This window comes from Amblyomma americanum, chromosome 1 (assembly GCF_052857255.1).
Source record: "Amblyomma americanum isolate KBUSLIRL-KWMA chromosome 1, ASM5285725v1, whole genome shotgun sequence".
Classification (NCBI taxonomy): Eukaryota; Metazoa; Arthropoda; class Arachnida; order Ixodida; family Ixodidae; genus Amblyomma; species Amblyomma americanum.
Window position 1 is genome coordinate 339,674,916 of NC_135497.1, and position 24,848 is coordinate 339,699,763.

General features: G+C 47.3%; 1 protein-coding gene and 1 long non-coding RNA gene across 3 annotated transcripts; one reads left to right on the forward strand and one right to left on the reverse strand.

Moving 5' to 3' along the window:
• Positions 1-1,531: 1,531 nt before the first annotated feature.
• LOC144099556 (uncharacterized) lies at positions 1,532-6,619 on the reverse strand. 2 transcript variants are annotated; one of them, XR_013307428.1, is made up of 3 exons: positions 6,382-6,619; positions 3,752-3,981; positions 1,532-1,636 (listed from the first exon to the last, which is right to left on the reverse strand). It is a non-coding gene; the product is annotated as an uncharacterized LOC144099556 (long non-coding RNA). The 2 variants fall into 2 exon arrangements; XR_013307427.1 differs by having other exon boundaries at positions 3,752-3,984.
• Positions 6,620-19,563: 12,944 nt separating this feature from the next.
• LOC144115538 (uncharacterized) lies at positions 19,564-23,977 on the forward strand. Its single transcript, XM_077649967.1, has 2 exons — positions 19,564-21,147; positions 22,213-23,977. Exons 1-2 carry the CDS (start codon positions 19,836-19,838, stop codon positions 23,823-23,825), a joined length of 2,925 nt encoding a protein of 974 aa, XP_077506093.1. The 5' UTR covers positions 19,564-19,835; the 3' UTR covers positions 23,826-23,977.
• The last annotated feature ends 871 nt before the right edge of the window (positions 23,978-24,848 follow it).

Genomic DNA, 24,848 nt, shown 5'->3' on the forward strand with positions numbered 1-24,848 from the left:
AAAAATGCAAATTTTCAGCACAGACATTCAACAGTCTAGGTGTACGTGCTTGAAACTGCGTTGCATAAGTTCATATGATGAGTGTATAATGGCCTTATGCTGTTATGACATGTATTAAAGCGCCAGCAGATGCATTAACCGAATATGGAAGTAACGATCACTCGGATAGCAATGGTATTTGTTGATAAGCGACTAACTGCTGGAAAGAGAAAAGTTTACATCTAAACTGTGAGTAGCTCTCGAAAAACCACCAGTTTCTTGCATTTAATTTAACCGGCATTGTTTCTGAGCACCGGCGCGCCGACCACTAATGCACGAGGGCCACGGAGAGCAACGAAGCGTCATAGAATAAATCTGAATAGGAGCGAAACGAATTCTTGAAGAACTCGCGAGTTTATCCTGTATACCTTGACAATTAGCGCCTAATCGTCAGGAAATATGTGGGCAGTACTAATGGAGGTGACAACGTGTATCACGGCTGGCTTGTATCCACATGATTGCGTGCAGTCCGATAACCTATATAGCTTATTAAATTTGATAATCTAGCATCGATTTACTGCGCACAGAATGTCGTTTTAGGTAAGCAATTTCTTGATGTTCTGCGAATATTTATTGAACGGGATATCCTTTGACAGCCAAATTTATACAGTCAGAAAGTCAATATTACATCAGGTTTGAATAACGTTAGATGATTTTCTAAACATTAAATAAAGTCCTGAAGGACAAGGAACTTTCGGAACAACAGCAAGAAATAAGGTAAAGAGGATGAGAAAGAAGCGAACGGGTGCAGCTTTGCGACTTGTTCTTTCAATCACTCGAGCTGACCAAACAGGCGGTGCTGTGAACTTATAGGGGCGCTGGGAAAATAGGTTAGTACCGCTTTGCGTCGAAGCTAACGCCCACCACTTCGACTCTTGGGTAATGATAACAACCAGGTCCAACATCATGGTTCCAGGAACCATAATCAAGGTGGCAGCAACCGGGTGCAGGCCAGACCGAGTTCTGTGCTTATTCGAGCATAGCAGGTACGGCGCAACCACTAGAGACCCGCCGTGGAAGAAAATGCTGTGGCCCTTGCGGCATCTTGTTAGCAGCATCTACATGGAGACCTGTTGTTCGCGTTAACTGCTACGTGAACTTGCAATTCTTCTTGAGGAAGTTGCCCTGCTTACAAGCAGTCGAAAGCGTGCCCAGAGTTCTTTCCTGAGCTAGAAAGGCACTCACCTTGCTTACCTAGTGACGTAAGTAAAATAGCTGGTTCTGTCGTGGTTGCCAGCAATTTATATTGGCTTTTTTTACTCTCGCGTTGTGTTCAGGCTTCTAGCGTTCCCGTCTTGCCGCTGTCGTGTCTTGCTGTCTGCCATCTGCCGTCACGAACAAGAGAATTTTTTTGGCGTGTGTGTTCATGCCGGTCAATGGCGACAGTGATCAGGTGCTGTCAGCGCGTACAGAGTAACAATCATCATATAGAGAGGGAACCGGGGGCAAGATACTCGGTCGAGCATTTCACTCTATGCGAACCGTCCACACCATGGTTAAGACTGCGCATGAGAGGCACAGACGAAGTTTTCATGTCGCTTCTCATTCAGAAATTATTTACAAGGAGGAAGGCTGTGGGGCGCGTTGTCCCTTGAACCTAAAGGAGAGAAATAAAAATAAAACAATATCAGTCACAGAGATGCATTTGAAGTCAAATTGAGGATGCATCGTTGAGAACGTATGGCAACGCATCTTTGTCCAGCACGCTTTTGCGTCTGATTGTATTTCTGACATTCAAATGAGCAACCTGAAACGCGAAGCCTTCTTACACTCACGCAACACACTCAGTATTTTTAGATAGTTATAAAATTGCAAAATGAAACAATGATAATAAAATTCAAATTTTAAAACTGCGTCTGCGATATGCAAATTTAGTGAGTAAATATTTACGTGTAGCTCAATATGCAACTCATGTGGGAGACGTATTATTTCGCACATGAGGTACTGTAAAGCTACTAAGGACCAGGACTCGACTCCGCGTCAGATAACATGCGACAGAACTCTTCACATATAGAATAATCGTCCCGTAAGTTCTCTCGTGCCTGAGCTGCACGAGAACTCACAGAGCAGCGTGTAGGGTGTCACCTTGTTGCGTGCAATTCTGCCGAGGTTTGTCGAATCTCAGGAGACGAATGCGCTTGTATAATCTTGTGGCTCCGGTTAAGGGTCATGATGGATTTGCTGATAACTAGTGCACAGTTCAAATCACACAGAGCTCTAGCAATGCAAACCTTAGGGCTAGTTGGTGCAGATTGATAATTTTGTTAGAAAACAGCGCAAGCTGGACGAAGCACGAGAGAAATATTTACAGCGTGGTCATGATGCTTGACGTGATAAAGCGGTGGTAGCAATTGGATTAAGCCTCGATGAGTGTGTTATGCTTTTGCTCCTTTACTAGAGGCGTCACAGACACGATATTTTCTACAGTGAAGATCGGGGAATATGGGTGGCGCTTATGGAAGGTGGAGGCGGTATGGGAGCTGTGTTATCTTGGGAGGTGAGGTGGAGAGGTGGCTGGCTCCTCTGGTGGGCAACAGGATTTCAAATTGCGTCTTTGAAATCCATTTCGCCTTCCTTTTTTCATTTTCTGTCGAGTGGACTTCTAATAGTTCATGGCACTGTGAAAAGTGGAGGTAGGTGACTTCTTGATGAGTGGCACTTCACGAGGGTGAACGCTTCACGCATGGATGCTTCGAACAGACAACGCTTGCATTTGTCGCGAAGTGCCTCTGTTACTTCTATCGCACTAAATAGAAGGGCAGGCACACTTTGTTTTCTTCCTATTCCTTCTTTCCTGCAGTCTGGGCCACTTACATTCACCAGAAGCACCGCTCGCCACCCACAACGCCACTGCACATCATCGGTGAGCGCCTGCACAACTTCGATCCACGCCACCCCCTGCAACCTTCAAGTTCCAGACGCGCCATCCACCAGGAACTCACTAAACTCTTTCCTCCGCATTTTCCACGGGGCCTCCACACTCTAGAAGCCCATGCAGCAGCAGAACGAAACACCGTCCGCGAAATCTTATTGATAGACGCTGTGGGAAAGTCAGTTTTCTTCCAGATGCACCGCCCCCTCTTCCCCACTTCCATTTTCCACAAGTTCCACCCACCTGCACCCACATTCACCCTAAGTTTATCGCGTGAGTGAAGCCTCGGCTTAGACTAAAATAATCTTAGTAAACATTGAAGGTATATCCAAATACTATTGCAGCTTTCTCACATCAGGTTTCATTATCATGTAGTCATGTTTCAAACATTTGTTTAGCTAGACGCACTCTTCAACATTCTTCTTCCATGATACGTTTGAAGAGACGTCGCGGCACAATTATTAGCACTTTAACATTATTGCGAACCTAATAAAAAGTATCTTGAGTGAGCGGCATATGGTTGGCGTTGATAAAAATGTCATCTGACGTCTTTTCGAACACCAATTCTTCACCTAATGTTCATTCAGTCGGATCGCTGGCTAAATATTTCACCACAACACTGCTATTTACCTGAAAATACATATATATTAAGATATACAGGCACGTTTGGTTAATTTTTGACTGGAATGTGAAGAGGAATACCTTAACATCAGTAGAAGCTCAAGGTGGCGATTATTTTACAGAGCGCCACTGTACGCAGCACGTGATATGTTTCAGTGCAGGTATTGGAAGATGTTTAGATCCATCATATGGCATCACACTTGCGGTCTATTAGGTCACCTGATTAAAAAGTGGGAGTTGGCCCGTGCAGGCTACCGCCATCAGCAGCAGCCGGAACGTGGGCTCATCCGACAGCCCACTGTACCACGCCCCGTCACCGCTGAGTTTCCGCAGCGGAGTTGTCCCGCCCAGTGAGGGACGGAAGCGCGACGAGAGGCAAAGCGATGATGATATCCTCCTGTAAGGTGCCGCGGCAGCAGCACGCGGTGGAGGCCGACGAACTGCGGCTGCTGCTAAGAGAAAAAAAAGTATTGGTCACTATTCATGTCGACAAAAAAAACCAACAAAAGGCTGCCAGACTCTGCTACCCGTGTAAAGAAGGGGACTAGCACAGCAAGGCCATCGATTAGGTCGCGTTAAATTCGCTGTTTTTGAGCTTGATACCTGCGCTGCTGGAAACAAAAGCATTTCTTCAAGTAAGTGATATTTAATGTTCATGGTCACCACCATCATAGTCACCATCACCACCCTATTTGTGTCATCGGAAGATCAAGGGCTTTACCAAATGATGTCACCTATCTCTCGCTATATACCGGCTGGCAGGCTGCAGTGTCGCAAATTGTGCAGCGCCGACTCTATATGCCAACTGACAACCTCGTCCTTCGATTAGTACTCATTCTGCCGCACTTACAGACCACTGGTTATGAATACTGCGGTTATGGAAGGCGGCGAATTACTTCCCTTGCTCGTGACAATTTCCACTTAGGAACTCAAAGGTTCCGTCTTCGAGAACTTGCAATCGCAGTGGCGTCCGTGGTCAAAAAGTAAAAGGAAAGAAATATCTTTGAGGGGACACTAAATCTCCGCTGTAAGGCTATGACGAGATAGTGTAATTGTTTAATTCCCGTATATAAAGAAAATCATTCTTAGCTTTTCATTCAGAGATTCCTGAAAATCATCGTACTCCTTGTGAAGCAGTGGTGGTGCCTTTAATCGATGCCCCACTGCCCTAGCTGCGATGGCCGGTGCTCACAGCAGTATACCTTGTCCTGCCCAGAATTCCCGTCCCGGGGTGGTGGTCATGCTCGGTTCAGAGGTTGTGATCATGCTGCGATTTTCTCTCACGACACCGACTCCCACTATGTCGTGGCAAGTTTTTCTGGAGAACGCTGAATTTAACGATATCGCGCTAGACATAGCTGGAACTAACAATGTTTGAAATTCGAGGCAACTCTTTCGCCTTCAAGTTTTCGCATCTGAAAAATTTATGTGAGAAACTACGAGAGGAACGTCGGAGCGACCTGTGCAGGATGACTGTACTGCAAGGTCGACATTATATACGTGATTTTGTTCAATAATAAATGGTTATAGAACTACAATAATTATTGAACTTTTTGGAAGCGACTCAGGCTATAGCGAACGCTGTGGTAAAGGGTGCGGAATGTCAGACTAACTAGGGTTCTCTAACGTGCATCGACCACACAGAGTACACGGGCCTGTAGAATTTTTCGAGACTAAACAACCGCGGTGGGGATCTAACCAGCATCTTTCGGGCCAGTAGACGAGCGCCATAACCACTGAGCCACCGCGACCGCTCTAATCGGCATAGTGGTTCTAAATAACAGACGTCAAAAATGCGCATCTCAGAGCTGGTTAGGTTGGCTTTTACGCATTGTGGTATTTCTAAAATCGCATCTCTGCGTGTGACATTGTCGAGAAAACGATGTTAGCATCTTGTACATCACCAAGTGCAAAAATTTCGTCTATAGTTGATGTATAATAAATGCAACGGACGCATTATTATAAAAAATCAATGAGCGAAAGTCAACTCAAGAAGCTTTCAGATGCATATATTTGAAGTTCGATAATTCGAACCACATTCACGAAGAAAAAAATTAAATCAGGGTTCAGATTTCAAGTTGAGGGCATTCAATTGCGCAGTCTAACCGTGCCCCATAGTTCATTAGGTACCTGAAGGTATTTGTGCAATTATGGATTCAATTAAGGTACATAATTTCTGCCTTCCTGTACAATCTACTTCCACAGAGGCATCGATGTATCTCTCTCAGTATTTAAAAAAATATATGCGGACGTTAACCAAATCACCGTTTACTTTGAGTGTTTCAGGGATCCCGAAAACCTGTGCGACGGCTGACTCACCAAGCCTGGCAATGTGCTCCGTGCTGCAAACAGGTGTAATCGTCCTGCTAGCCGTACCCCGGCTTTAAAGGCAGCAAGCGTTTGGCGGATTACAGGGTCCGTGAAGGCCAAGTACGACGAACATTTCTGCTACGCTTCTCAGACTTTCTAAGAGCCAATGGGCTCAGTTCCACAGCACATTTTTTTTCCTAAATCATAGTAGTTGCCATGGGTCCTCCCTAATCTCCAACATTTCTTCAACAGGCTAACAGTAAATGCAACGATCATCTAAACAGGGGTACCCGCTTTCTTGAAGCATTGTAGTCGAAGAAAAACGCTCTAGTTACTTCTGTGGGAAAGACATGCAACCGGGCTTGTGGATGAATGTTAAGCCATTCCGCGTTAAAGCCCACAGTGCCAAAAATTTCTTGAAAGGAATGGAAATAATTTAATGCGTTTCATCAGGTGAGGTGCTTCCCAAATTTCTTTGCAGTGCAAAATCTTCAAAAAAACGTACGCGTCACTGTGTATTAGACATTGCAATCACTCACTCGGCTTCCGCACCCTCCGGCGGCCGCTGCGTGCAATTGGGTGATCGTTGGCTGCCGTGGAGGATGACCGCGATTCTTTGCGCAAGGCCTTGCCCACGAATTCTTCTGAAATATGTCACCGCAATCGGCGTCTGCAGCTCGCATCAGTTCCTCTTTGAAGTGCGCGAACTGCGCCTCGAGGACCAACTGCTCGCGAAGGTACCGGACTATGACGGCGGTAGCCACAGAGTCACCTGCGCAGGCTAATATATTCCCGATGCTTTTTTTCCGGGCTCCTTCATGCCTGAAGAAGCGCGCACATATTTCTCACTGTCGTGAGGCGGTCCAGGTGCTTAGCGTAGCGCACAAAATGTTTCAAATGCAGGTTGCACAGAAGCAATATGCCTTATACTGCAGTAGGTAGGTCAAAATGCAATGCATTCCAGCTCTTTAGTCTCATATTGCTAACGACCCTCATTGCACGGAAAATCCACGATGAGAAATGCTGCAGCAGTAACATAATAATGTTCATGCATAGAGGGAACAGATTAATAAGAAAACAGCTGTACCACTATAATCGTCAATGGGCCAACGTGAGTTGTGAGTGAGTTAAGAGTTGTGATTAAATGCGTGGTGCTCTAACGCAAGTAGGATTATGTTTGCTGTAATCTGTCTGAAAGCCTTGAAAGGTATTCACTTCGTATAAAATTATTTCCATTATATGATTCAGAATTACGCAGTTGGGGCAGTCTTAAAATCAGTACATTTGAACCCTGGCCGCTAGCAATGCAAACGGCACTCGACATCAGTGGTATTGCGTTTCTGCACCTCCGCTCAGCTAACACACATGCTACCAGTGTCGTCAGGAAAAGTAACGGCTTCACACGGCTATGATTCAATGAGTCTGAAGCTACTACTTTAATTCTTACTGTACGTTCCGGTTAACAAGTGGAATCCAAAAACAACTGTACTTTTGGCACAAGTTAGCATATATAGCTAACTTCACATAACAAGAGAATTGGTCATTTTCAATCAGACCCGGGTGGAGATAAAACAGAGTGCTAGGGCCGTTAGTGCCATATCACTGCATAATTCATTGCAGCGTTTGTGTTAGCAGCAGTTTAAACAAGGACCTGTAGATGGAAAGCGGCGCTTACTTCTCGTGTCCTTCCCGAAGAGGGTGCTCCAGACGAGAAAGGAGATCGTAGGCCGCAGGTCGGCGATGCAAGCCGCGTTCCGGTTGAAAATCCAGGCGCACGCATGCCTGGAGAAACGCATGGCGCCTCGCTGAGCTCAGCCGACGTCCTGCGCAAAAGGAGGCGTAAAGAACATTGCTCTCTCACCATGGCTTCCCATTGCGAAAAACAGCTTCGTCTACGTGTGTTCGGTGCGTAAACCAGTTATACCTTGCGCTGGCTTTTGCCCGCAGACACGAAGGCTCTGGAGTCTTCCAGGCACTTCACCTCGCTGTGCACGTTAAGCTGAGTAAGACTTATTGCCGCATTCGCAAAGCGGGCCTTCAAATCGACTTCCACCCGGACCTCGAGTAAGGACAGGTTGAGAGAACGTTCTAGGCGAGCATCTAGCACCAATATAAGAGCTGCGCGTGTGCTGTCTTCTTTTTCACTCTACAATTTTTCTCATGAAATAATCTAAAAACACGCATGAGTTCCGAACGAACCCAAAGTCTGTATAACAGAGAATGTCTCCGGAGACTTCGATATCAATGCACATACATGTCATGTGAGAGTGGAAGATTTTGTGGCTGCGGAAAAAATCATTTCTTGCTCCGTCACGTCCAGCGCCTAAGCGGAAACGGCTTGCTTTAGACTAAATTCTCTTGTGGAAACAATTCGTTCCTAATTTCAGTAAAGAAATCTATAGTTTTTTTCAATTTTTTGCCCACAAGTTTGAGCTCCCTCTTTAAATAAGACTCTTTGCTTACATCAAATTGTTTTCCGGCAGTTTTAATACCGATTGGAAAAGAAGGAAAAAGAAGAGAAATCCCACAGCACTTTGATCCTTCTGCCCAGAAACGAAGTGGGTCTCCTCTGAATATTGCAGGTCCATCTTGCCCCCAGTCAAAGACAAAGAAAAGTAACGCAAGTCAAAACGCTAAGACCAGTATTCTAGAAAATGCAGTCGCGGCTGCGGCACTTCCGCCAAGATAGGGTTCTTAAATGTACTCCAGTGGAATTGTGGATCAATATTCTCAGCTTCGATAGATTTAAATTGCCTATGCAATCAGCTTCTACCAGATTTAGTTGCTTTACAGGAAACATGGCTAACTCCAAATTTCAATTATCATCTCAAGGATTACCATTCGTTCCGGCTTGACCGGTCAACACGAGGGGGAGGGTTGTTAGTGCTCATATCTACAAAGTTTTGCCACAGGGCATGCATTTCTTTTCAATATGCGGACAATGAATGTGAAATCCTTGCGGTTGACCTCAGTGTCCCAGGTCAACAGCCCTTTACGGTAGCTAATGCATATTTCCCGTCTGGGGTGCGTGACACTCGGCCCCTTGACTCCCTCATGTCTAGTAGCCGATCTCAGGTTCTATTACTTGGCGACTTCAATTCGCACCATGTGACTTGGGGGTTTAAAACAGACAGCTTTGGTTCTAGGCTATTTGATTGGGCTTCTCGCAACAACTTGATCTGCAACAATTCCGGATTGCCTACGTTTGATCGCAGTCAATGCCGCTCTGCCTTGGATTTAACTTTTTCCTCCCCAGGAGTCTCCGTTGTGTCTTGGGCGCCTGTTGACTGTGGAACAAACAGTGATCATCTACCGATTAATTTCAAGTTTGCGTGTAAATTAACTATTCCTGAGCGACATCAGCGCACGGTAATAAATTACAATTGCTTTAAAGACACTCTAAAATCAGCCCTCCAGATCACTTCAGACACTCGCGCTCAGATAAGTGCCGAAAGCAAGGCTGCACATCTATGTTCAGTACTGTACCATGCAAGGCAAAAGTCTGAATTTTTGGTTAAGAGAACAAAGGGTGCAATCGCGAACATTTGGTGGAATGCTGAGTGGACGCGTGCATATAGACGACGGAAAGCAGCTTGGAAGACACTTCTCATCAATCAATGCCCAAAAAATTGGCTGGATTATAAGTATGTTGCAGCAACATTTAAGCGCACTGTCGCCCGTGCAAAGGAGGAGTATAATACAAATAATTATGATTTCCTTTCCCAATCAGGAAGTAAACGAGCTTTGTTTAATTTAATGAGGCGCAACAAGGTGATTCCTCCGACTGCCAACATTGAATCCCTCGTTCAGTCCCCTGCTGACATCGCAAAGGCATTAGAAGATATTGCGTGTGGCCTAGAGCTTCGCTTTACATCTGCTTTACCTTCTCCTCCTATATTCACATGCACCTCAAGTGATTTCATTGAGGTCTCTATGCCCGAGCTGTCGCAAATTGTTCTGCGCTTATCCCCAGTGGCTCCTGGCCCCGATAAGGTCACTTCATCTATGATCAAAATTTTGTTCAATGAATATCCTGCAGACCTGTTGGCTCTAATTAACCATTCTATTAAAGGTCCTTGGATACCGCATGAGTGGCGTCTTGCTGAAATAGTTCCATTGCTTAAAAAGCAAGGGGAGGGCTTGACTTTAGACAATATACGCCCTATTTCGTTAACATCGAACCTAGTGAAATTGGTGGAAAGGGTCCTTCTCAGCCGTGTCATGTCATTCATTTCGGAAAATGCTCTCTTGCATCCATGTCAAATTGGTTTCAGGCCGGGTTGTTCAATTTCGTGTGCTCATACTGACCTTGAGAGTCGTATTAAATTAGCTCGCAATAGAAAACAGTTTGCTGCGCTTGTCACCTTGGATGTCAGTAAAGCATACGAAAGCGTGTAGAACTCGACTCTGTTCCTAAGATTACAGGAACTCAACTTCCCAAGCTATTTTGTAGCCTGGATTTCTGTTTTTTTAGAAAATAAAGAATTTTACTGCTGCCAAAATGGTGTTTCCTCAAGGAGATTTCCACAGACAAGAGGTGTTCCGCAAGGATCAGTTCTCTCACCTGTTCTTTTTAACATTTTTCTAAGCTCAATTCCATGCATTCAAAATGTGAAAACTTATGTGTACGCCGACGATATTGCATTTTTTGCATCAGCAGGTGACATTCACACTCTTTATCGAACCCTGCAAAGTTACCTCAATGTTCTTGACAACTGGCTAGGAAGAATTCATCTGTCCCTTAATGTGAAGAAATGCGCATTGTTAGTATTTCCAGTTTCTGTTCCTGTAAACATCTCCCTGGTCTATAGAAATAACATAATACCTCAAGTTCAGACGGTGAAGTATCTCGGTGTAATTTACGACTCTACTCTCTCCTGGCGGCCACACATTGAGCAATTTTCTGCAAAAGGAGTTCGGGCCATTGGCATCCTGCGCAGGCTTTGTAGTGCTAGGTCAGGCATGAGAAGGCATACGCTTCTGATGATTTATAAAATGTACGTCCGCCCAATTTTGGAGTTCGGGTGTGTTTTATTCTCAGGAGCTCCTGCCTATTAACTTCGTCCTCTTGTGCTTTTGGAGCGTGAGGCGTTGCGCCTTTGTCTTGGACTTCCAAAATATGTCGCCAATGCTGTTCTGCACCTTGAGGCGCGAATGCCTTCGTTATCAGCTAGGTTTCGCCTTTTAACAGTTCAAACATTTTTAAAATTGTGCTACTCACCTCTTCACGCTTCCAGTATAATATTTCTTAGTCAACCTTCCGCCTTTTTTAGTGCTGCCTGGTCTCGATTTCATACCCCGCAGATATGTTACGCGCAGTCCCTCCTTGATTGCATAAATATTCATTTCACTGATGTCCGCCAAATATATAACAACTCCTCATCTGTCCAGATTGCATTCGATGGCATTTTCCCATCGAAAGCAAAGCTGCAGCCCTTCCCGCTTCTTCAGGGTCTATTGCAGGACCACCTAAGGTCCTTTCCCTCTCATGTTCTTATTGCTACCGATGCCTCGCAGGATCGCGAAAAGGCAGGTGTGGGAATTTTTTCACCTTCACTGGATTGGTCTTTTTCACTCCGTCTTCCTTCACTCCAATTTTTCTGGCTGAATTATTAGCAGTAATCTTAGCCTTACGAAAATTAGAATCTACCGTTTCCCAGGTCGTGGTTATGACAGACTCTCTGTCCATTTGCTCTTCCTTATCCTCACCCACTGACTCTCGGCCATTACGCCTCTTCAAGTTCCTGATTAGGCTGCATCTAAATTCGGTAAGGTTGCTTTGGGTACCAGGTCACATTGGCTTTCACTTAAATGAGGATGCAGATTCCTTAGCAAGAGCCTCTCTCAGCGGCCCAATTGTTGCTGTCCTACCATCGTGTGCATATAGAGCTGCGGTGAGGTTTCGCAGCTACACAATATTTCAGGAATTTGCTGCCTCGGCTCTTACATCATCTCCCGAATATCAGCATCTTCTGCATCCTTGGAGTAGCAAAGACTGGCGCTCACGCAGACTAGAGGTCTCTTTCACGCGCTTGCGTTGCCGGGTTCCCCTTCTAAATGTCTACCTTCACAGATCTGGCCTGGCAGCTACCCCACTGTGCCCATTTTGTGCCGAACCTGAGACAATAGATCACTTCCTGCTGTTCTGCCGCCGCTTTTCTCATTTGAGGAAGCGTCTTTTGCAAATTCCATTTCATCAACTGGGCTTGCCTGTGTCTTCCGCGGTTGTTCTTTCCATTGGCGCTTCTTTGCTTGGACGAAGCGACAGGAGTGTGCGCTCTGCTGTGCAAAATTTTCTTCAAGAAACGCAGCGACTCCCATTCTAATTGCTTTTTCCCGATCTCAGTCAGTAAGACATTGCAACATTACAGGCATTGTGTACTATTATGCACATTAAGCAATTGTCCCGTCTTCGATCTCCAAGTTAACTGGACCCCTTTCCTTCCCTCTTCCAATCTATCAGACTACATACTATTTCCATTGCTTTTCCCGTCAAAAATTTGCTGTATCCAGTAATTAACCGCCTGTGTCTTGGCCACTCCCCCGTAGTGGGTATGTGCCAGCAACGTCTGAGGCCTTCCTTCCTTCCTTCTGTGTCGGTATGTCCTATCCTATCGACACATAAATTGCATTCGCGGGAGTGCTGTTCCACCTTTACAGACGTCCCCTCTGGCTTTGGCCCACCTGGGAAGCATCCTGTTTGGCGAGCATACGAACCTCGGTTGCAATATGCGAAGTCTTAGCTTTACAAGAGAATGCGCAGCTCAATACCATTGATGAGCTGGTGCAGCAGAGCCGTGAAGCGCGCAGCCTTAAGAGCAGTCTATCGCACTCCACGAATGCACTGAGGACTTATGCAACGTCACACTCTATTCTTCAGCCGCCAACGCAAGTTCTTCCCCCATGAATGTTTCTACAGCTCAGCGACAACAAGCCAACAAATAATCGCCGGCCAACATCTGCTAATTCGGCACCATTGCTTCGCCAGAAATTTGAGGAACAAGATGGTTGGCTGATCGATCCATTGTTGTCTACGTATACGCAAGCATACAAGACTGCAAAGCAACAACAGCAATCTACTGTCCGCGCAGACCTGCTCTGAATCAAACCTCTTGGTTTCAGCTTACGGAACCCTCTTCGTCCTTTTGTGCTGATCTCGTTGCAGTTTAAGAAGCCCTCTGCTCCGTGGCCGACATAACTATGCTCCCTGCGGCACGCGTTGTCATCCGCACTGACGCCCTTCAAGTTGTCCGGTTGCTACGACGTGTTAGCCGCTGCCCAACGTTATGTCAGCGTCGCGTTAATTTGTAATTGTCAAAGACACGCGCCCAGCGTAACATTCGCGAGAAATACGGTTTGCGTCAGAAGCTATATCGGACGTGAATTGAGCATCCGCCTCGTATGCGGGACGTGCAGGGTCGGATCGCCACTGCCACTGGGTACTTTTGTTTTCCTTTAGGCGCAAGCTTTGCTCCCGCCAGATGCTCCATTCCTCTGGGGTGAAATGCCTGGAAAATGGGTCATTAATAGGGGTGTGTGAATAGCCAAAATTTTCAAAAAGAGAATCAAAAATGTTTTTCGATTCGCTGAACAAATAAAATAGTCCACGTTCAAAATTTTAGGAAACGAATGAAATCTGCTTTCGGATAGTGTTTTTAAATAATTGGCAGAAAGTTTCAATAGGGCCCGCCATGGATTTTTTTTCAAGGACTATTTCAAAACCTGGAGCCCATTCTGACAATCGTTCAGTGCGGGAAGCAGGGTGCAGCGCAGCAATGCGGTCCATTGATCTGGTGCCGTTCTTGATGCCCATACATACGGCCTTCAAGATAGGCGACGCAAGAGTGTCTGAGATGTTATGCAAGCCTTGCCCTAATGTCCCATAGCGAAGACCCCCCATACCCTCGTCCCTCTCATTAGAATTGGCGCTGTATGTTGACTCTTGGCATCGCTAGCAAGAGTAACTTTCCTATTCTTTTGGCACACCGGTCACAAATTTAATGCACCGACTTCGTGTTACACGCGTCTTCGTGATAAGCATTGCTTTTGTAGCGATATCTACACTATGTCACTTCTTCGACCCTTCAGCGTAGCAGCACTTGAGCTCCGTGGCGGCGCTGTTGGCCACGTTATTAATCACGTGGGTTGATCACGTCGTTCGGCCGCTGGTCACATGGTGCGGAGCAGTTTCTGAAGAGCCGGTGGCGCGCAACAGCTCCAACAAACAGCTGTGCACCATGTCAAGTGGGACGAAGATGAAAAAGGAACGCCCAGCCAAACGGAGCGGCGAAAGGATGACTTTTCATTTCGACTGAGCTAGTTCCACTCGGCCAGATGTAGCTATCACGTCACTCCAGGCTAAATTAGACCTAAAGCACAGCCAGTTTTGATAGATAGCTTATAACTGAATGCGGAGTTCGGGGAATAGCGGTGCACATGCGCAGGACAACACGAGAGTCGTTATTTATCTGCGCATGGGCATTAGCGCTCCACTATTCCCCTATATCTCTACTCCATACAATCTCGCTATTCGACAACACCCCAATGACGTAAGCGACGCCGCTAACGCTTCGCTGCTTCGCGCGAATATTTGAACTGTAAGTATATTCACACAAGTAGCAAATGATCGTACGGATATTTGATTCATATTGATTTCAGCAGGAAAGCTAGCCTATTTGTATTCGATTCGGTTCAGGAAGAGCACCTGGGCTAAGAAAAGAAATGCGGCGCGCTTACGCGCCGCGTTCGCATTGTTTATCGTGATTGTACTCTCCGCGCACTCCTAGTAATCCCAACTGCTGCAGACAAAATACCAAATAGCCGAGGCGCTGCTGTTCACTCTCCCTTGGTGGAAAGAAGAAAGTCGAGTGGCGTAAGTACACGTACTTGCTTCGGCCCTGCTACCCTTTCGAGGTTGCTTGAATTCCTCTTCGGGCAAAGTATTCCAGCCTCTGTAGGTTTCGCCCGCAGTGCACCGGATCTGCTATGTTAATGACATTTTTAGTGAAGATGAAGGAAATCAAAGGCAGCCCTTGACAAAAAGCTGACATTAAAATAGGCATTCAAGCTTCCTTCGACGTCTTGTGGACGTCCAAGAGAGTTTCAACCAACAAACACAAAACCTCCTTAAAATATCCAAAAAATTACGCATTGGGACATATGAAATATCTAGAGGAGGTGCTCATTTTTTCCGAACGCATCCAAAGAACGTCCCCACTACAAGCAGCGTCCAAAAAGTTCGTCGCAGGGAAAGCTCCAAGATGTTAAATCTCGATTTCTCGGCTCTTGTTGAATAAAATTTTCCCCCTCTTTCACGCAAACTTCAAGCACCTGAGAGCACATATGTGCCAAGTTTCAGGTACAGTACTTGCGTTACAGGTGGTGAAATACATCTGTCCAATCGTGTGAATGCATCATGGTTCGGTCGTCTTGCACTTGAATCAATACAAATAGCGGATGTATATGTAAGCACCATTTAATACACAATGTACGTAGCACTACGGCATTTGCATATAATGATGGCTACTTTTTTCTCAGCCTCTGAGAAATATGAAAAATGAAGTAAGAAGCGCATAATACAGGCTGAAAGTTGATACGCATTCACCAAATATTCTAAAGGCTACAAAAGCATATATACACACGCAAAAAAAACACATCAAAAGAGACACTTGGGTGCCGAAAGAAAAGACGAGATAAGCGTACGCTGCAAATATCCGGTTTCAGGTCACGGATATTTTAAAGGTTAAAGCCTCCGGCTCGCTCAGGGACTCGCGCGAGCCTCGAAGCATGCTTCAGTGGCGTGTTATCAAAGGAGAAATCTACTACGCAAAACTACGCAAAACTTAAAAAAAAATGCCTAAGCCAACATACCTTGACGACGTTGCCTAAAGAAGCCCATGGATGAAACAGATGGCTGCAACAGCTCTAACCATGAATTCAACGCTGCCTTTAGGTCCGCTTTTTCACAGCACAGCGAACGCTCTAACATGCGCATTGCTCCCTCGTAACGATCGCGTGATCCTCTGAGTTTTATTGTCTTTTGAAAAGTATGAAGATAAAGCTTTTTAGAGCCAGACATATTGAGAGGGCTTTATTAGGGAAAATAAACAGTTCCTCCCCACTTAAGCGCCGCTGACACAGTACAAAACCCCCCTGACCCCACTCCGCGATTGCATACGCTACCGAGCACACGCCAACCACGTAGCCTTGATCTGCGGGAACAAACGAACGACACACTGGCTGACATAAACAGGAGTTTATTCTTACAACAGCATTACGCCCTCTAGCAACAAAATACGCTAAGGAATCGAGATCGTCCGACTCACCAGCAAGGTTACGAGTGAATGTTCGCCCACACTAGGGCAAGCGATACTCCGAAGCCAGACGGCACGAGATGAGGGAGCAAAACTCCCTGTCACTTCCTCGCCCCGCTGGCGAAAAGCGAAGCCGCGGAGACACGTACGCTCACGAATACGATCCCAGCCAAAGAGCCTGCTGTACCCGCGCGCGCGCGCCGCAAGCAGTCTCTCTTGTTGCGATGCCAGCGCCCTCTCTGGTTGGTTAAGTTACGCACGGAGAGTCATGTGGCGCGCCCCGCATCGAGGAGAAGCTGTTGCAGCAAGGTAAATCGCGGGAAAGCCAAGAAAGGGGACAGCAGGGCAGTCCCCACAATGAACAAAAAAATTGGCTCGGGTTTAGCTCTAGTTAACCCTTGTTGAATTGCAAAAGCTTCGTTTCCTTGCCACTTCGTCTACCCGGCGTCTCATTCCGACGCTCTCGAGAACTCAAACTGGTCTCTTCTACAGTTGAGTTACTCCGGGACTTGGCATGGCTTCTAGCCGCACCTTCGTTACGACGCTTCTCGAGTCGTGCGGCGCGTTTTTCTGCCGTCTGTAAAGCGGGTTGCCTCTTTCTCGCTTCGTTCTGTCGCTGCTGCGTCTCTTTCGCGCTCTCTATACCGACTACAATACCCTGAGGGGAAGCGCATATATATATATATATATATATATATATATATATATATATATATATATATATATATATATATATTTATATATATATATATATCGCCCGCGAGGCGACACCTACTCGCCTATACTCCAGCGGAGCACATCAGGTGGAGCGAGCGGCGACGGCAGCGGCATACACGGCGGCGCCATCTATTGGAGCGCGGCTGCGGCGTTGCTAGGCAATGGCGGTTCAAGATCGTTCGTCGGACACGGCATACGGCATTGGGCTGAAGTGCACGACGACCCAATATGGCGCGCTGGCTGGCGTAGTATAGCCTTCGCTTTAAAAGGGTGAGGAATATCTGTTACGAAGATGCATAATGGCGATAATGAAACAAATACTAACCACTGGGAGAATTTTGGTCACACAAATAAAGAAATTAAGGAGAAGCAGCCTGGTACCATTTTACGGTTGCTTCACTACCTATGAGGACAAACTTTAGAGAAGTAGTTTGGTTCATGGTGAAGTAAAGCACAAGCTGTAAGACATAGATGTTTACCAATATAGAGGCGAGGTTTAAACCGGCAAAGCGGCAGTTGTCAAGTCATGGTCCAGATTGAGGTATTGAGCTGAAAAGAAGTGATGCAGCGTTTAGCACTCCTAAACTGGCTGTTGTTCAGAGCACTGCAACACAGAGATATTGTTTGGAGCATTCCCTTTCGTAGCAAACTTCTTTGAATCATGCACTGTAGGAACAGTGTCGAGACTTTTTCTTATATGCCCCAATTTTTGCCGAAAGCACACCCCCTGTAAAAATCTTGGGAATTAAAAGCACGCTGCTAACTGTTACCAGTATATCAACATTGTGAGAGCTATTACTGAACTGAATATGCACGTTATAATAAATACATCCAATGGCAAATAATTACCAGCTGGTCCTCCATAGTGATTGTGGCTCCAAGGACAACTGAACAAACAGATTATTAGCTCGCCTCTATAGTCGCTTGTAACTCAACACAAGCAAATGTTCTGTACGTACATAGCCACTGCTAACTGTATCATCAGGGCAGGGCATGGCAGAACTCCGACTTATACAGCGAGCTTATACAGTTTTCTTGGATACCAGTGAGAGTGGTGTTAATGCAGTGAACACACCAAAATGCAAGTTGATACTTAAGAGTGGGCACACCTGCAGATATACAAGGCGTGATCCTCGCCATTACCTTGCAAATTCACCAGCATTGGCATTTTCTATATGAAATTTGACGTCATAAAGAAAAGATGGCAGTGTATACTCTAGGCCACGAGAAGTGCATGGATCAATGCCATGCGCACCGCACAGCGAAGCTACCATCAATCCTACACTGTTATTCGTGCTGTAAACTGAAAAAAAGGGTGCAGGAGTAAGGGGCAGAAACGCGCGACAATTGTTAAGCAATAATTCAAGATTAGGTTTGAAAACCATACGCGCATGGCTTTAAGCGGAAACTTCCCCTCATCGCTGTACTCGTAAAGCACAAGGTTGATTCAGTAATCATCAAAAAAAGTGTATTCCTCGGGCGTGACCCCAAAGTTGAAACGGGAGTTTTAGAGAAACAAAAAATGCAACCATATAATTTAACCTAATAAGAAACATGAGGTGACTTATTTCACTGAATCCTTTTCTGCATATCAATTTCATAGTCCGGAATAGAACTTCATAATTTGCTCTATGCTCACTCTTCATTGGAGTCTATTTCTCGAAACTAGCGGCCAGTAGCTTGGCGCTATCAAGGAAGTGGTATGTGTTATTCGACGTTTCTCGTCTTTTGTAACTTTTTATTGCAGCCCAATTTCTAAACAAAGCTCTCTCATTTGCCTCTAGCATTGCTTTGCGGCCCTGCGAATACCTACCGGGTAAAGTTTCGGGGAAGTTGGCGCTTGTTTGCTGCTTCAAGCAAGCCTATTGCATTTTTGAGGAACTGACTTCCAGCTTAGTTTCAATGCACAATCGAAAGCTGGAAGTGAAGACTTTTGCTACTGACTGTGCTTTGCTAGCACTTGCCGTGTTAGCTCTCTGCGTAATTGTGGAGGGTGGGCGACGCTAGAATTCGGCAGCAGCGCTTTTGCACAGGAGTATGGTCTGCAGCATCGATCCCACTGAGTCACCCCAGCGTATGCTTAGGCGCAAGCGTCAGTGTTTGCGTCGAGCAACTACACAGTTTCCAATACATTTGAACGTGACTGCACCGACAAAATTTTAAGCCACTTTTCGACCAGTTTCAAGTAACTGCCTCTTATGCAGAAAAGTCGAGTTGCTCTCAAACGCGCACGAAAACGTCTGCAAGCCAACACAGCAAGCGAAACTCAATCTACAGCTTTTAATCAGTTTATTCCAGGACATCAATGCAACAATACAACTAAGCTACTGTTTCGGGTTCGCCATCCCCGAGCTCATTTTTACAATGAAGCAGATTACTGCCACAGCTCAGCAGATCGGGGTCTCGTTGTTTCTGGCGTCCGTGGCCGTGGTAGGATAAAAGCATGCACGCAACCACATATGCGCCAACAAGCGCGCCCACATACATTCATGCACGCACATGCGCGTGCGCCTGCGAGCAGACGCAAACTCGAGCACTCAGCACACGCGAGCGCACATACGCAAGCACACGCGAGCGCGCGCACAAAACAGCGCAGCTAACTAGCACCTTGCTCGGAGCCCGATGGTTGTACGTGCATATTCAGTGCCATGTAGAAACTATGTCGGCAAAAAAGCTGTTGTAATTGTTTGGTTTGTGCTGACCAGCGAAGGCAGCCGCACGCCCCCCTATTGGCCTGAGTTCCTATCGTTCATGCTTCTCTCCCTCTTCTGTAACCCTCTCAGTACGAGAGGGTATATAATCGCGGTTCTGGGCAATAAACGTTGTTGTTCACTGCCGACCATTGTTCGAGATGCTGCGCGGTTCGCGCTGACTTTACTACAGTGGCGACGAGTGCGGAAACTACCCATGCGGTAAAAGTTGAAGCCGACAGCCTGTCGCAACTTGAAGCACCGACGAGAACTATGACCAGCCTGCAGCTCCTGACCTTCGACGACACGTCAGATAAGTGGAAAGCGTACCTTATAAGGGCAGAAGCATATTTTGAAGCCAATGCTATTACTGACTCAAAGCAGCAGCGAGCCTTGCTTGTGGCAGCACTCAGCACGCAGACGGTGCAAGTGTTAGCGGGACGGATTGCACCCCGGACACCGAATTCCCTCACCTATGATGAAGCAGTCGCAGCTTTAAACAGCTACTACGACCCGAAGCGTCACGAGATAGCGGAGAGCTATAAATTTTTCACCCGTGGCCAGCAAGAGGGTGAGGCAGTGCGCGCATTTCTGGTCGAAATACGGCGCATAGCAGACGGCTGCAACTTTGGGAGTGCGCTAGACCGAATGCTGCGGGATAGAATTGTTTGCGGTGTACGCTCAACTAACCTACGCAAGCAGTTACTGGCGAAGAAAGACTTGACGCTGGAGGAGGCCGAAGCGCTGGCAATAGCAGCAGAAACAGCCGAGAACGATGCAAACGATATCAGTGGAGCACCACCAACGGTGCTAAGAATGCAAGCCAGTCATCGCTCTTCGTCGCGAGATACCAGCGGGGCAGCGCAAGAGTGCGGACGATGTGGAAGCACGAAGCACGATGATAACGCCTGCCGCTGGGCTAACGCACGGTGTTTCCGCTGCAGGCAACGTGGTCATTTGGCGAAGAAATGCTACAGGGCGAGAACAGATGAAAATGCTGCTAGGCGAACCGCGAGTGTCAAGACACTGACAGTTGAAACCGCGTCTAGAAACGAGAACAAGGATGAGGCACACATCTGGACGCTAATTTCTGGTAGGAAAAACGGCCTGGAACCACCGTTACGCCGCACATTTCGGTGGGGGGAAATAGATCTGGACATGGAAGTGGACACAGGATCCCCGGTGTGCGTCATATCACGGAACGTTTACGACCGACACAGAGCGCAGTGGCCACGCTTGAAATCGCCGCATGTGAAGTTGTCATGTTACGCGGGACAACTGCCGGTGCTTGGCGAACTTGAACTTCCGGTGCAATTCAAGAACGTGTCTGTAACCTGTCCACTCGTGGTGCTTGACTGTTCAGGACCGAGTCTATGCGGCCGCGATCTGATTGCGGCACTTGGCAAGACGGGTGTTACGATGGAAGAACTCACTGCGCCGGATTCGACAACAGGAAACACGCCGAGTGACCACATGGTGAACAGACTGCTCGCTGAGTATAAGGATGTTTTTTCGATAGACCAGGGGCTCATCAAGGGACCGCCAGCCAGCCTAAAACTAAAGGAAACGGCGACACCGAAATTCTGTAAGGCCAGATCACTTCCTTACGCTTTCCGTGATAAGGTCTCTCGTGAAATTGATCGGTTAGTGTCCCTTGGTGTCTTATCTCCTGTGCAACATTCAGAATGGGCTACGCCCATCGTAGTTGTCTTGAAGAAAGATGGCACCGTAAGAATATGCGGAGACTTCAAAGTCACGCTTAACCCTGCCTGTGATATCGAGCATTACCCTCTTCCAGTGATCGAGGACATATTCGCAAACTTAAATGGAGGTGAATACTTTAGCACCTTGGATTTGAAGGACGCGTACAACCAAGTGCCCCTTGACGAAGCGTCACGCGGACTTTGTATCATTAACACACATCGCGGACTTTTTCGTTACAACAGACTCCCGTTTGGTATAGCTTCTGCCCCAGCTATATTTCAAAGGAAGATGGACGCTGTACTCGGCGGGCTACCAGGCGTCCAAGCTTACCTTGACGACGTGTTAGTGTCAGAAGGCAAAGGGGACAAGGAAGCGCGGCTCAAGAAAGTGTTGGAACGATTCCGAGAGCATGGTGTCAAGCTTAGGGCCGACAAATGCAAGTTCCGGCAGCCTTCAGTGACTTACCTCGGGCATCGTATCGATCGGCAAGGCCTACACCCTATGGAAAAGAACGTAGACGCCATCATGCAAGCCCCGCGCCCGAGTAACGTGAGCGAGCTACGTTCGTTCCTTGGTATGCTCACGTACTACGCACGGTTTCTGCCGAATATGTCGACTGTGCTCAGCCCGTTATATCGGCTCATGGAAAAAGGAAGCCGTTGGGAGTGGCTACAGCCGCAGCAGTTGGCGTTCGAGCGAGCTAAACAAAGCCTCAAAAATGCACAAATTCTCGTGCATTTTGATCCTAACAAGGAGCTGAAACTAGAGTGTGACGCATCTCCGTATGGTGTGGGCGCAGTGCTGTTTCATTCGATAGGAAATGAGCACAGGCCAATTGGGTTCCGTTCCAGAACACTTACAAAAGCAGAACAAAACTACTCGCAGCTGGAGCGAGAAGCACTAGCCCTCATCTTTGGCGTTTCTCGCTTTCGTGACTATCTTCTAGGTCGGCAGTTTACCCTGGTGACCGACCATCAACCACTGCTGGGACTGCTCAGACCTGACCGCCAGACGCCACCGATGGCTGCCGCGCGAATTCAACGGTGGGCGCTATTCTTGGGTGGCTACCAGTACAAGCTACAGTACGTGCCAGGGAAACAGCTGCTGACAGCAGATGCCCTCAGCAGGCTACCAGCGCCGACTATGGAACCGGGGACCGATGGTGAACCGCCAGAATATGTCCTTTCATTGGAATCCCTGGAAGAAGGTATAGTGACGACGCACGAATTGCAGGAGCTGACGGCCAAGGACCCGATGTTAGCCAGTGTCACGCACTTCATTTTGCATGGATGGCCTCAAACCACTAAAGGAATGGCGCCAGACTTGTTGCCGTTTTTTGATCGTAAGCTGGAGCTATCGTTGGCTCACCGTCTGATCTACTGGGGCAACAGAGTGGTGATACCGCGGAAAGCGCGGGAACAGATGCTGCAGCTGCTACATGAAACGCATCAGGGCTCCTCGTCAATGAAATCAGTCGCGCGGTCATTATTTTGGTGGCCAGGCCTGGACAGGGACATTCAAAACTTGTCTGCGCAGTGCCGCAACTGCGTGCAAAGCCTGCCAATGCCTACGGCAGCCCCACCAGTGAGTTGGCCAAAGACAGCGGTCCGGTGGTCTCGTATACACATCGATGTTGCAGGCCCGTTAGCAGGCAAGATGATACTAATAGTGGTTGATGCCCACACGAAGTGGATTGAAGCAGTACCCTTGCAGCACGCAAATACAGCTAGTACAATCCGATGCTTAAGGAGCATGTTTTGCCGGTTTGGCGTGCCACGCACAATCGTGTCCGATAATGGCACACAATTCACAAGTCAAGAATTCGCCACTTTCATATCGAAAAACAATATCGTGCACCTGCGCACTGCGCCTTTCCATCCCCAATCTAACGGAGCAGCAGAAAGAGCGGTTCGGACCGTGAAGGACGGGTTGCGTAAAATGGGAGACGGACAGCTGGAAGATAACCTCATGCGGTTGTTATTCAATTACAGGCGGACCGCCCAAAGAGAAGGAAGGTCACCTTCCGAGATGCTTCTCGGCTATCAGCTGCGTTCCCGACTAGACACATGTCTCCCACCCAGAGCTGTGGACTCGTCGTCGGACGCTCACGACTGGACCATCTCGCCAGGCAGCAGCGTATACGTGCGAAATTACGGCACCGGCAAAAGATGGGTGCCTGGGAGGATACAGACCACTTCGGGGGCGAGAATGGTAACAGTGAACACGCCAACCGGAGCAGTGCAGCGCCACGTCGACCAAGTCCGCCGTCGTCAAGAGTTTACGCCAGGGACTGCGTCTGTAGAGGCCACTGCAAGAGCGCAGTTAGAAGGCGGTCCTGACCAGGTGACCAGTGCGGATCTGTCACCTGTGCATACGCCCAGTACCACTGGGTCGGAACAAGAACAAAGCCCTCAGCCGCTAGCAGCCGACCAGAGTGAAGTACCATCTCCAGCAATCACGGAGCGTCCAGTGGTTCCGGCGGGATTGACTGACCCCCTGCAGCCCACGCTCAGACGATCGACCAGAATAAGAAAACCGGTACAGCGGTTTCACTTTTAAGGGAGGAGAAATGTTGTAATTGTTTGGTTTGTGCTGACCAGCGAAGGCAGCCGCACGCCCCCCTATTGGCCTGAGTTCCTATCGTTCATGCTTCTCTCCCTCTTCTGTAACCCTCTCAGTACGAGAGGGTATATAATCGCGGTTCTGGGCAATAAACGCTGTTGTTCACTTCCGACCATTGTTCGAGATGCTGCGCGGTTCGCGCTGACTTTACTACAAAAGCTTTTAACACCAACAATCCAGTGAAAAGCTGTCTCGATGGCGGCGTTGCCGCTGTTGTTCATTGCGAGCATCAGGGTGTGGCTCCGTCTACGGTACGGGAACCAATGAAGCAGCCAATTCTGATGCTTTTCTCCTAGTTATCTACACACCCGAGTCTGCAGCAGCCGAAGATTTTTGTCACGCTTAAGAGGAAAGCGTATCTATGCTGTTTACTGAGGCTGACCCGATGGGCAAGCCGAGGCGATGGACATGCATACTCCTGCCTGACCTTGGCGCTGAGTCTATTATAGCAAGTGCAGTAGATGTGTACCAAGCGACCGCAAAAAAATGTTTTTATTTAACTTCACTTGTTGACATTACCTGTCAAACAATGGCTTTACGCCAAAAAGTTGCAGCCAGTTATTAACAGATTGGGTGAGCTGCGAGAGATAAGTGATCATTGGCGCGCATTGTATCTTGAAGATCTATTTATGTTAGACGCTCGTCAGCGAACTCCTAAGAAGATAATCAAGATCACGTCCTGAACAAACGATTTCTGCCGTTAATGAAAGAGTATAGTTCCTATGCAGTTTTTTATGCTCATCGGGTGGTTTCGCCTGTGCAAGTAATGCATGATGGATCTACACACAATTCCAGTGCGTTCATCGAAGCCTCTGTACAAAAGCTCGTGTGCTTTGGTGCCGGGGGTATACGGTGCGAAGGATAGCCCTCCTTGTTGCCATCCCTTTTTTTATCCGCGCTAATGTCTTGTGGATCTTAAATCTGTGAAAGCAATGGTAGCTTTGTCTTGTTTGAGAATAT